General features: G+C 40.9%; 2 gene segments (V, D, J or C); both read left to right on the forward strand.

Moving 5' to 3' along the window:
* Positions 1-3,294: 3,294 nt before the first annotated feature.
* Positions 3,295-3,800, forward strand: LOC104870049. The segment is given in 2 exon segments: positions 3,295-3,366; positions 3,478-3,800. Coding segments are annotated over 2 exon segments (378 nt in total).
* An 8,329-nt stretch (positions 3,801-12,129) lies between these two features.
* LOC104870052 lies at positions 12,130-12,639 on the forward strand. The segment is given in 2 exon segments: positions 12,130-12,205; positions 12,317-12,639. Coding segments are annotated over 2 exon segments (378 nt in total).
* Positions 12,640-13,912: the final 1,273 nt, after the last annotated feature.

The following is a 13,912-nucleotide window of genomic DNA, read 5'->3' on the forward strand; positions in this document are numbered from 1 at the left end:
GTAAAGGAAGAAGTTTCCTTTCAAGTGTCAAATGCCAGAGAGCCACGATGGGCTCCCACAAGACCTCCCAAATTTAAAGACCTAATTGAAAAATCAGCATCTGAAATGAACAGACATTTCTCAGGACAAAGAAGTACAAACAGCAAATAAACACAAGAAAAAATGTTCAACATTACTGATCATTCCAGAGATGCAAATGAAAACAACACTGAGATTCCATCTCACACCAGAAAAAACGGCTGCTATCATGAAATCAAACAATGACAAAAGCTGGTGGGGATGGAGGGAAAGAGGAACACTGCTCCACTCTTGGTGGGAGTGTTGACTGGTGCAACCACTGTGGAAATCAGTATGGAGATAGCTCAGAGAACTAGGATTAGAGGCGCCATTTGACCCTGCTGTCCCCATGCTGTTTATCTTACCCAGAGAACTAAAAGAATCATACCACAGAGATATATGTAAACCCATGTTCATAGCGGCACAATTTCTAATACCTAAAACTTGGATGCAACCCAATAGCACACCAAGAGGAGATTGGATAAAGAAAACATGTGTGTGTGTGTGTGTGTGTGTGTGTGTGTGTGTGTTTGTGTGTGTGTTTTAAATAAAATGGAGTAGTACAAAGCCATAAAGAATGAGAAACAAGAGATTTTATAGCTAAATAGATGTACATTGAGGCAATACTGTTAAGTGAAATAAATAGGATGCTGATATGTAAATACTGGATAGTTTCTCTAGTGTGAGAAACTGAAAGTGTAAATAAGGACTAAAAGGTATAATAGATAATGTGAAATAGGAAGAAAAGGTGCAAAGATGACGGAGAAATGGGAAGGTACAGGAAAGTAAAGAAAGGAATGGAGTTAACCTGAGAAAGGAAAAAATGGAAACAAAGTCATTGTGGGTAGGAAGGGGTGGAGGGGATGAAGAGAGGAGAGGGGAATGGGGAAAAAATAAGGACCAAGATGGATTATGTAAAGGTCTAGATTTCCAATGATGTATGTCATTACATGGTATACCTTAAATGCACCTATGAAATTAGTTTTAAAAAAAAAGAGTCCAAGGAATAACTTCTCACATGTAGGAGGATCGCTGGGTTCTGCGGTGATTTTTGTACCAAGCAGATGGACACTGAGGTAAAGTCATTCATTGGTATGGTCATGAACTTTTATATCAGTTCCATCTTCATGTCTTCATAGTACAGCTTGTGATGGTATCTATAGAAGCATTTAAAGGTCATTTACTCAGAGAAGCTAACATCATTCCAATCAGAAGTAGGCCACCATTTTTCTTTGTCTTCTTTTTAAAATAAAACTACTACTTTCTCTTTCTCACAGTGGTCACAAGCTGAAATGGAAACGATTTGATGTAAAAATAGTGTTTGTATAAATTGAAGAAAATGAATATTACAGCATATATGCTCTGCCATTAACATCCCTGAAACCACTCCCCATGCTTCAAACACTTGCCTCTTTCTGCAGCGTTTTTATAAGTTCTTCCCATGAAGTCTTCATTTCTGGTTTGGGGGCTGCCTCAGTGTCCTGAGTGATATCATAAGGTTTACTCCTCATGGTCATTTTGGGTTTGCAGAAGAGGCAGAAGCCACAAGGTACCAGATCTTATGAATTGGTGAATCAGGGCACATCGTAATGTTTTCTTGAACTTGATTTCTGATTAGATGGCAATGTGTAGCAAATTCACCAAATTTTTTGGTCGAAGTAGTAAATGCACAAAAGGTTACTTCTAGAACAATGTCAGGACGTGGCAAAAATAATGTAAATACGAATACTGTCAGGGAGATTCCTGGAAATATATGTTTCCTTATTTTCTTCATTTAGAGACATTTTGATTTCCAATTAACCCTTCTATTAATATTTGAGGTGATATAAATTTTAAATTTTAGGGATGAAAACAATTTCTCTATTCTCATGTCATGGAAGGCACTGTGTGCTCCCTCTCTTGGCAGTTGTGACAAACCAAGAGGATAGGATTGCCTGGGAAAGGTCACAACTTTGCTTGTGATATACATGAGTAATACTTGGAGCGGTTTTTTTGTTTGTTTGTTTGTTTGTTTTGTTTTTGTAAACTCAATTCTAGCAAGATGGGAGCAGGTGTTCAATTTGAGAACAAGGCTTCTCCCAGCTGATTCACATTTTTCAACCCTAAGCACTGATCTGGCCTCTGCTAAGCATCTTTAAAGGCAGCTTCAAGGTCCTGTGAAGAGTGGTTTGCAGGTCAGCTCTCAGAGATGGGGGCCAGGTCTCCCCTGCTCTGGATTCTGCTGCTTTTGGTTCCAGGTGAGAGGTGTAGGCAGGTGTTGGGTATGCTTGATACCCACCAGTGTTACCAATGCAGTGGATCTGTATTGGGATGGTGTTGGTGACAGTTGGCAGTGGTTGCACCTCTGGGAAATGTCCCAGCAGGCACACACTTGGGGTGGTTTGTGGAAAGAATGGAGCAGCACCTGGACTAATGCATAGGTCATGCTTAAAAGATTGGGGCTCAATTATCTGGAGGGAGAAAGAGAGGTTTTGAAGTGGTTACGAGTTTGACACCCCTTGCATGATGATTACGTTTGAGAAAAATTAACAGATGGAGGGAAAAGTAGAGGGAACGTGGTAGAGGGAGCCCCAAGCAAATAATAATGTGAATCCTTGTAGTCCTTAACAATAGCAGTAACCTGTAGCTTTGAATAATGTTGGGTCTCTGAAGGAAACAAGCCCTGAAGGAACACCTCATCATTCCTATGCATCTGCTGTAGATTACTTCACACTAAATAGAGAGTAACAATGGCCTAAGCCCATGACAAATGATTTAGTATATATCTAAGGTGGTCCTGAGGAGCACTCTATTTATTTAAAAAATAATTTTGTAGCCACAGAAATGTTTTCAGTAGGGCATGAAATATTTTCTTGGCTCTAACAGAAATATTTTCTAGTAAGTTCAAGCCTAAATTGCCATACTTGTTTTGCATTGTTTCTAAACAAGGTATTCTACATAGTCTTGTTATATCTATGAAATTATTTACCTTGCAAAGCCTAGATCGATTTTGTGTGTTGACTCTTTTCTCCCACATGGTCTCTGTAATGTAGTTTCCCTCAGAAGTAACACATTTTGAGTAAGTAAATTCTGGGCTCTCCTCCTCTGACCTGGGCCACCTGGGGACCTGGGCCAGTGCTGAGTTACTGAGATGAGACAGCTCTGCAGATGGGCCTCAACCTGCCCAGCTCCTGCTGATTTGCATGTCCCCAGAGCACAGACTTTAATAGGCTGCTCACAGCCTGGGCAGGAGTTGGTCCCAGTCAGGACACAGCATGGACATGAGGGCCTCTGCTCAGCTCCTGGGGCTCCTGCTTCTCTGGCTCCCAGGTAAAGTAGGACAGTGTTGTGTTGCACATTGGTGGTCTATGCTGAGTCTTCATGGAAACCTTCTGACCTGACTAATCTGACAGGTTTCTGTTTTTATATTTCCCATGTCAGTTTCCCGATGTGACATCCAGATGACCCAATCTCCACCCTCCCATTCTGCATCCGTAGGAGACACTGTCAGCATCAGGTGCAAGGCCAGTCAGAGCATAAGCAGTAATTTAGCCTGGTATCAACAGAAACCAGGGAAATCTCCTAAACAACTGATCTATGGTGCAAGCATTTTGGGATCTGCGGTCCTACCGAGGTTCAGTGGCAGTGGATCTGGGACAGATTTCACTCTCACCATCAGCAGTGTGGAGGATGAAGATGTTGGAATTTATTACTGTATGCAGGCTAATAGTTTCCCTCCCACAGTGACACAAGCTATGACATAAACCACCCAGAGAAGCAGAAGTCTGAGCCTGGGCTGTCCCAGCTTCTCCTTCTGATGCCTTCAGCTGCTGACATTATTACTAAGTTGCATGCATTCTTTGAAGGACACTGGGTTCCATAACTTTTTCTTCATGCTCTGGCCCAGTTCCACAGACATTGTCCTCCTGATTAAAGGGCTTAGATGTGTAAAACTAAAACATTCAGTTTTCCTCAAGTGTTGAGTTTCTTACAGCAAAGAAGAAGTTACAGAGGAATTTCCAGGTAGACTTTAATAGAGTGAACTGGTATCATTAGGGCTGTGACAGTTGTAAAAATTCATTCTACAAATAGGTAATTCTCTAGTCTTTCCCAGTAAATACTGAGTGTGTTTTTTACTGAAAGCACTAGCCCCCAACCCTGTGGTCCTCAGACTTGTCTTTGGAAGCCCAGGTTTGTCACTACTGCCCACAGCTGTTAGGAACAGAGCCAACACCTCTCTCCATAAATCTGTGGCTGCTGGTGACTAATGAATCTTCCATTTCTGATTTGTACATTCATGGGAGAACTCCTAATTTAGAAGTACCAAATCATGAGGTCTCTGTTCAGAATTATAGCAATACTCCCGTTCATAGATATTGCTGTTTGCAAAAAATGTGTTTTGCAAAGTTTTGCTTCGTTTTGCAAATTCGCCATCAGGTGACAAACATGACCAACTGTGGCCACTTTCCCCACACAAACACACAAACAAATGTTTTACTCCAAATAATTAGAAGAAATTAAATTCATAAGTCGAAGTATTACCATTTATAGGAAACCATCTAAGGAAAAGGGATTCTGAGAAACTAGCCTCCCAACTGATGGTCAGCTTGCAACGAAACAGTGACCCAGTATGGTCCCTGTCGCTCAAATGCTAAGATTTCTCCAGGTATAGGATACAGACCAATATAGGGTATGTGCTTTCAAGTATTATTAGCAAGTCTGGTGTCACAGCTAAACACTTCATGAAAATGTATAGTCAACAAAAAGTGAGAAGTTACAGAATTTATTGAACACTACTTTTTGAATAAACAAGTGGATACACTTAGTTAAGATTCCTAATTACTGCTGACATCTTCCTTTTCCTTAAGTCAAATGCCTGCTTTTCAAAATCATTCCAGGATGCAGAAATATCCTTTATAATGCACATTAATTAGCACGATTGCAGGCTCTATGTTAACCCCACTAATTAGAGCTTGCCTGAAAACAGGCTCTGTTCACGGTTAGTAATCTGTTTCAGGGGCATTCACTTGATCCATGTAAAACATACTTTTAGACAGTGAAGAAGTTCTCCTGTGCTCAAAACTAAAAGGTACAAAAATTCAATTTTCAAAAAAAATATTTCAAAAATTTTCAACATGCTTCATTATCTTCATGAAGAAAGACAAAACCAAAATGATTGTGATTTTCATGCTTTGGGTAACTGAATCCCAACCTTCAGTCCTTCTCATGTACACCATCTATGGTGTGTGAAAAGTGTTAAAATGGGAGGCATAGGCAGGTGCAGTTTGAGAAAGGGACACAGGATCCCAAGTTCAGAGAGTGAAATCCCATGACTCTTCTCTGTGGAGACAGCTCCTACCCAGGTGATGCGGGGCCAGCTTGGCTGTGTCCTTTCTTCTGTCATGCTGTCTCAGTAACTTTTTGTCATTTTGATATGGTATCAGAGACCCATGACTTAAAGGAGTGGATTTTTTTTAGGCTCATGTTTTAGGAGTTTCAGCCCAGAGTTGGCTGGTTCCAAGGCAGAAATGGCATGGGATGTGGCTCATAGAGGACAACTGCACAAATCACTGTGCTCAGGGAGGAGAGAGCATTCTAGGTGATGGCCTGCATGACCCCCTCTTCATACCTAACCTGACCTCCTGACAGGAGATTCGGCTGCATTCTTAATAGCACTGCCATGAGTCATCCACTTCCAAGCACATGAGACTGTGGAGAGAATTTTCAATGATGACATAACAGGGTCTGTGAGGAAGTGGGCTGATTTGAGATCATGGTTCAAGGAGGAAGAGAGGGAGCAACATGTTTAGTGTACGTATACACAAAAATAGAACTGTAATGGTTGAGTTGACACAGCAATGATTAACACACTCTCATGTAGTATTGGATGGGGGGAAAAAGCCTTTGCAGGTGTTAAATAAGAGTCTTTATGTCAGTTCAGAGATTGTCCTGTGTATACCAGTTGGCCCCTCATGTAATTTCAGATATCCTGAAAAGAGAAAGACTTTGAGAGATTTAACACACAGTTGAACTGCAAGGTCTTCTCTGAATTATCATCTGCCTCATTTCATCCCTAGGTACATGATGAGTACAGCTCACATTTTGAAGTTTGTGAATGATTGATTCGATTGGGAAATATGTGATATGAGAAATGGAGCATATGTCCAGAATTTTTATTAATGCAGACATCAATGAAAACCAACAACCCTGCATGATGCACAGCTTCCCCATGAACCATGCACAGCAGTAAGAGCACACAAATGATCTCTCCTAAGATGAAGGTTGGTTTTGCAAGGGTGATGGGAAGAGTGGAGTCCACATTATCACCCCCATCTCCTCTGGATACTGAAGTAATAACAGAGAAGAGAGATATTAAGAAAAAACATGAAGGCACCTTCCATGATTTTCCTGATTTATTTTTTATAAAGTGCTTTAAATGTATAATGTGCAGATTTTAATAGAGAATGCAACAGAATTTAAATAAGAAGTTAGGTAATGAACTTTATTTTTCAGCTTTAATTGAGTTTTTTGGTACATTTAAGGGATACAGTACAGTTATTTTCATTGTTGGGATCTTGTACCTTTACATGACAAGTCTTGATTCTCATTTTTCCCCTTACCACTGCCCTCCCTTCACCCCCTAAAATAGTAACTTTTAATTTCTCTTTTTCATGACTTGTTCCTCTGCTATAATCAGAAGTAATTTTTTAGCATGTGTATAGATAAAATGTTTAAAAGTTCAAACATTTAAAATCTGTGATTCAAACAAGATTAGAAACACAAGAATGGAAATGAGCCAAACTTAACCTTACTTGCCCAAAGAAACTAAAAGACCAAAAAATGGGAGAAAATATTTCTCATGTAACTTTTGATTTAATGATTCAGACACACACACACACACACACACACACACACACACAATAGCAAAATACAAGATATTTAGTTTTCCCTTCAAAAGAAATTCTCCAGCAATTCAATTCACTAAAGGATAGCACTGTAAATGTGGAGTATTCAAATTCATGCTATTCAGATGGAAGATACCTCTGGGGGATCCTTCCCAAGCAATATAGTGTATATCTCATTTACCTTCCAAGCACCACTTCAACTTTCCTACCTGTACCCTAAACCTTCCTGACAGTTTCCACTTCTACCTCTGAGAAAAGAAGTTTAGCCTCTTAAATTCCAAGTGTGACGTCCAGTTCCTGAGATCCCCCTAACACTATAATCCTTCTTTTAAAAGACTACACAATAACTATTTTCTTCCCTCCAGGAGCCAGAATCCACCATGTAATTATTCATTTGGGGGAAATTAAAGGTTAAAATAACCAACTAGAAATAAGCACCTTGTTAGTACATATGCTTGTATGTAACAGGGAGATTACATAATTGCTCTTTATGCTTAACCTCTGACTTTAAAGACAGTATGTTTAGAAAATTAAAATGAGTACTATATGCTTAAAATCTGCATTTGCTTTAAATAGGTGAGTGGTAAGAAAATTACTGAAATTACATGATCGAAAATGTTTACTGTGGACAGTGCAAAGTTGATGCTGCCATAAAGAGAGTAAAAAGGAATCTTTAACTGATGTTAACCTTCAGAAATTTGGAAAAACCTTAAGGTTGAATTGTACCTATCAGGGAATAACAACAAATACTTTCATGCATGTGCACATGTTAAATAACAAATAAGCAAAGCCCAGGTCGGTACAGTACATCAACGACAGAAACTTCAATAGTATTTTGATGTATAAACAAAGACAAGAAAAAGATAAAATGTTGACTGCCGTTGAGGCAAAAGCATCTGAACAGTTTACACAAAACAATAGCAACAATAACAAATAGTTTTTAGAAAAGATTTCCTAAGAGGACTGAGCAACCCTGTTAGTGATTTCCATAATACATGCTGAGTTATTTGATCCCACATCTACACAAGGTGTGTCTTAATTGTTAAATGTTGTGATACCATGTTTAATAACTGAGGTACGTTAATTTACACATTTTAGTAGATGTTCTAAGAGGATTCATTTGTCTCTTCCAGTTTTTCGCTTTCTTCACCTCCTCCGAAGACTGTCAAAGGGAGAATCCCTAGAACGCAGCGTCTAGTCACTCTAACAGCTTCGCCATTATCTGTAAGACTCCACTTTGCCAGCATATCCATTATCTCTCCCTTTCTGGCTCTGAAGAAGGTGCTTTGTCCTGCAGGGCCAAATGTGTGCAACACGTGTCTGCCCCTGACAGCTTGCTTTGGTGTCAGATCAGGAATAGGTCAGCCTGATCTTGTAGCCAAAGCTTCCACATAGCCCCTGGGTCCAAGTCCAGCTAAATCTGACAGAGGATTTCCCAAAGCAGCAGCTGCCATCGTTGAAATTTTCAACATAATCCCAACAGACAACTCATTCTGGGTTCTGCAACAATCATAACTGCATTATCCAGAAATCCAAACCCTACGAAAGGCATCACACTGTGGAAGAATACATCTCTCAGCTGTCCTGGGCTGGGTGGTGTTGCTTCCACGTTTTCTTGGGCGATGGCAAAGCGGTGCAACTCCTTGAAGCAGGTAGCTGAGGTCAGTGGAGTGCAGGCTGTAGATGAAGTGGTGCCACCTGCGCAGAATTCAGCGTCCTAGCTCCTCCCCAGGCGCAGCGGCAGCACAGGGAACCAGTAACACCATGGGCGGCACCCTCTCTCCCAGAAGGGCCCGCGGGTCTCCAGGAAGCCAGCAGCACAAACTCCAGGGGAGGCCGGGCCACAGAGATTGGAGAGACTGGAGAGATGCAGGCTGGCGGTCCAGAACATCTTTCCAGGGGGAACTCTGGGTTAGGGCATCGGTTCTCATTCATAGAGCAAAACAACAGTCACAGTGCATATTGCAAGCAGGGATTGTTTTGAGGCAGAAAAATGTCAACTACAAAGCAGTCATTAAATAGAGGGTTCGTTTTATGGTTTGATGATTCTCTCCTTGCAGCCACAGTTTATTTGCCATGGAAGATATAGACTGCTAACTCCGTGGTACTCTGTTAGGTCTGGAAGCCCAGAGATGGGGTGCTCGGGCCCTTAGCTCTCTATAGCACCTGACTGGTCATTTTCTGGTCTTCACCTCTGTCCAAGCATTTCTCGGACGGTGCTGTGTATATTTAGTTCTTCACTTCTGATTTCCAAATCTCACAGGAGTGTCCTTAAATGAGCAGTTGTTCAAGAAAAATGGGAGAAAAAGAGGCTCTGAGTAATGTGCTTCCAGGGGGGCTGGTGATGATGAAGATTGATGAGATGCAGCCCAGTGAGGTCACTATCACCTGAACCCTCAGATGTGTGCTGGAGAGGTGACAGACATGTAATACACATGGACGGTCATTCACATATCAGCACGGGTGACATTTAGCAGGTGTGTTGTTACTCAACATGTGCCAGAAGTCACTGGCATCATCTAAGTTGCAGGTCGTTGTTAGAAAGTCAAAATACCTTTGTCTTTTTGACATCAGTTGATGAGGATTTGAAGTTTAACAAGACAGTTTGTTTCTTGTATAGGTCAGGAAATTCTTTTCTAAGACAGTTACTAAAGCCATGGTGATCATAATATTCAACATTTAAGAATTTCCTTCATGTTTGGAGTCATATACAAAAAATCTATTGTCATACAGAACTTTATTGTGAAACAGCTCATGATCCAAAGTTAGATATTACCCAAATTTTAGTCATTTTCATACCTTGCACCATTTAGTCTCCTCACTTCTTTGTCTCTGGTGTAGTAAAAATGAACAAACAGGAAGCAAACTCTCCTTTCTACTGACCGCAAGCTCTCACATATGTAGATTGACAAGAAGAAGCATTTTTGACATAAGAACTCAGGCGCTTGCGTTCCTGATCATAAAATACCCATGTCTCTTGTAAAATTGGCACCAAAAAAAGACATGGAAATAGTTGGTAGGTCAGAGGACAGAGACTTACTCAGGATGGAAATGCCTTCTCTCTACTTCTATCAGTGCCTTATTGGTACTCTAAAAATCCACCAAGTTCTCACAACCTTCAAGTAATGAAAATTGTTTTACCTCAATGTTCTGGAAACAGCAAATTTTCACTGAGCTAAAATGTAGAAGTCAAAAGAGCTATGCTCCTTTTGGAGTCCCCAAAGAATCTGATTTCCTGACTTCCAGAAAACTACCACATTCCACATTCCATGGACCCATTCCATTGTCAACCCAATATCCCTTTCCATTGGCATGGCCTCTCTGGTTGTGATTTTTTCATTCACTATTCCTTGGACCCTTGCATTCACACTGGTCTGATCAGGTTAATTTCTCCCACTCTCCAAATCCCTGAGAGTAGCAACACTGACTACTACTTACTCATAAATGTTGTGTATTTTCCACTTACAGGAATGAAACTAGGTTCCTATGTCTCATCCTGTCCAGAAATCTACTCAAGATTGAAGACCTAAATGTTAGACCTGATACATTAAAATCACTAGAAGAAAACAGAAGAAACTGACACAGGCAATGAGCTTCTGCACAGGGTCTTGGCAACTCAGGACACAAAAGCAAGACTGGGTAAATGGAATTATACCAAATTATGTTGTTTGTCCACAGCGAAGGAAACAATGGGCAGAGTGAACACAATCTCCAGAATAGGTAGAGACCTTTCCCAGCTATTCATCTGCAGATTAATATCCAGAATATAGAGGGAACTCAAGAAATGTTAAAAAAGGACAAGTAATCCATTAAAAAAGGGCAAATGATCTCAAGTGAACAGAAGTATAAATATTTAGTGCAATACATGAGAAAATGGTTGTTTTGCCATCAGAAAAATGCAAATTTAAAGAATATTGAGATCTCCTTTCAAACCAGCAGAATTTCTATCACCCAAAAAAAACCAAAAAGCAAAATGGCTGTTGAAGATAGATAGTAAATAAAACCTTTATGGAATGTTTTCTGGATGTAAATTATTAAAGCTGTTATGGAAGACATTATGCAGCATCTTCAACAAACCAAACATGTAGCTATTATAAGATGCAGCTATACCAGTTCTCAGTGTATGCCCCTAGAAAAAGAAGACAGAGCACAACAAAGATACCTATATCTCACATTTATCATGGTAATATGGACCCCACTCATTGCTAAAGAGCACATGGCAGAGGCACCTGCTCTCTAGAAAGCTGCAGGTGCCAGGTGTGGTGCACCTGAATTTCTGGGGATGTGCTGGCAAGGACTGCAGCACAGGGAAAATTTCCATCTGTCATGTTCTTGGGATGCTTTGTGGAAAGAACAGAGAGAGTCTGGATGAACGCACCGGCCTCTTTAACTTAATGAGGCTCTTACAAGTGAAGGAAGAAATAGAGATTCATTCTTGTTGTGGTTATTAGGTCTGACACCCCTGGTCAGCCTTTCTTGCTGATGAACTTTTAGGAATATTGTGAGATGGAAGAAAAGCAGGGGGAAACTGGGAGGGAGTCCCCCAAAAAATAATAATGTGTTTCCTTTTAGTCCCTAAGTACAGCAGTGACCTGTAGCTTTGAATAATGTGGGAAACACTCACTAGAGCAACACCTCATTGTTTCTACAGATGTGTAGTAGACCACTTTGCACTAAGTAGAAAAATAATGACCTAAGGCCATTAAAAATGATGTTGAATAAATCTAAGGTGGACCTAGAAGGGCTCTATTCCATTGCTAAAAAATAAATTAATTTTGTAGCCACAGAAATGTCTTCAGTAGAGCACAATGCTTTCCTGCTTCTAAGAAATATTTTCAAGAAAACTGAAAACTTAATTCCAATAACCTATTTTGTATTGTTTCCAAACAAGTGTATGCTAATAAACTTACTACATGTATAAAATGTTTCATGTACCTAAGCCTAGATTCATTTTTAGTGCTGACAATTATCCCGACATCCTCTCTGTAAGAAAATATCCTCAGAAGAAACAATTTCTATAGATAAATCTGTGTTGTCCTGGCCTGACCTGGGACACGTGGGGACTAGGGCCAGGGCTGAGTTACTGAGATGAGACAGCTCTGCGGCTGGGCCTCACCCTGCCAGCTCCTGCTGATTTGCATGTCCCCAGAGCACAGACTTTAATATGCAGCTCATGGCGGGTGGGTGTCAGCCCCAGTCAGGACACAGCATGGACATGAGGGCCCCCGCTCAGCTCCTGGGGCTCCTGCTGCTCTGGCTCCCAGGTAAAGTAGGACAGCGCTGTGTTGCACATTGGTGGTCTATGCTGACTCTTCAGGGAAACCTTCTGACCTGACTAATCTGACAGATTTCTGTTTTTGTGTTTCCCATGTCAGGTTCCCGATGTGACATCCAGATGACCCAGTCTCCATCCTCGCATTCTGCATCCATAGGAGACACTGTCAGCATCAAGTGCAAGGCCAGTCAGAGCATAGGTGGTGCTTTAGCCTGGTATCAACAGAAACCAGGGAAAGCTCCTAAACTCCTGATCTATGCTGCAAGCAATTTGAGATCTGGGGTCCCACCGAGGTTCAGTGGCAGTGGATCTGGGACAGATTACACTCTCACCATCAGCAGTGTGGAGGCTAAAGATGTTGGAACTTATTACTGTCTGCAGTATTATAGTAACCCTCCCACAGTGTTACAAGCCATGACATAAACCACCCTGGGAAGCAGAAGTGTGAGCCTGAGCTGCCCCAGCTGCTCCTTCTGATGCCTTCAGCTGAAGAGAGCATTTCTGAGATGAAGCTATTCTTTGAAGGAATACCATAACCCTCTTTTGAATTGCTCAGACCCCATTGCACAGACATGACAATGTTCTGATGTATTAATGGGCTTTTCTTACTGCAAAAGTCAAGTTAGAATGGAATTTCTAACTACCATCTGTTTTAATAGAGGGAACTGGTGCCTACACACTTGTCTTTAACTGGCTAAGGGTGTCTGGCAGTCGTTAAATTTTGTTCTACAAATAGGAAATTCTGTGGTCTTTGCTCACAGGCCTGAATGTATCTGTTAATGAAAGTACAGACCCTAACCCTGTGGTTCTCAGACTTGGAAGCCCAGATTTGTGCCCTCCTCCTCACATCAGCTTGAAACCCTTCTTCCGGGTGATTCTCCAGCCACCACCTCCTTCCAAGAACCTGCTTTTGGCTGATGGTGGGTACTGAAATCATCATTTTGTGATTTCTCACATCCTGAGAGGATTCCCAGTTGAGCAGTTCTGGATCACAGGGGCCCTTGTAGAAATTATAGTAACACCTCAGTTCCCAAACTGTTCTGTTTATAAAGATTTCATTTTTCACACAACCATTTTTGGCATCGTGTTCCTTCCCTTTCCAAACTCCCCACTGGGTGACAAATAAGACCATGGTCATTTACTCTACAATAACACAAAAGCAGCCATCATCCCCAAAATAGTAAAAGAAATTAAATTCATAAACTGAGGCACCACCATTTACAGGAAACCATTTAACAAAAAAGATTCTGAGAAACAACTCTCCCCAACTTCTGGTGAATTTGTAAGGAAACAGTGACCCAGTACTTTCACTAGCACTCAAACTCTCAGATTGCTCCTAGATACAGGATGGAGCACAATATGGGGGATGTGCTTTCAATTTTTATCAGCAAGTCTGGTGGCTCAACTAAAAACATAAAGTGGGAAGTTACAGACATGCACAACACTACTCTTTTAATGATCAAATGGATAAATTTAGTCTAAATTCATGATGACAGGTGATAACTTCCTTTTTGTAAATAGGCCAGTGACTGCTTTTCAAAATAGGTCCAGAATTCAGCAGTGTCATTTATACTGCAGCTTAAATTAGAAAACTGCATTCTGTGGTTGACGCGTACAGATCAGGACCTGCATTAAAACAGGCTCTGTACGTGGTTAGAACACTCTGTTTAAAGGGGCATTACTTTATCTGTGGTAA

The sequence above is a fragment of the Fukomys damarensis genome, unplaced genomic scaffold (assembly GCF_012274545.1).
Source record: "Fukomys damarensis isolate Sample0158 unplaced genomic scaffold, DMR_v1.0_HiC HiC_scaffold_2, whole genome shotgun sequence".
Taxonomy (NCBI): domain Eukaryota; kingdom Metazoa; phylum Chordata; class Mammalia; order Rodentia; family Bathyergidae; genus Fukomys; species Fukomys damarensis.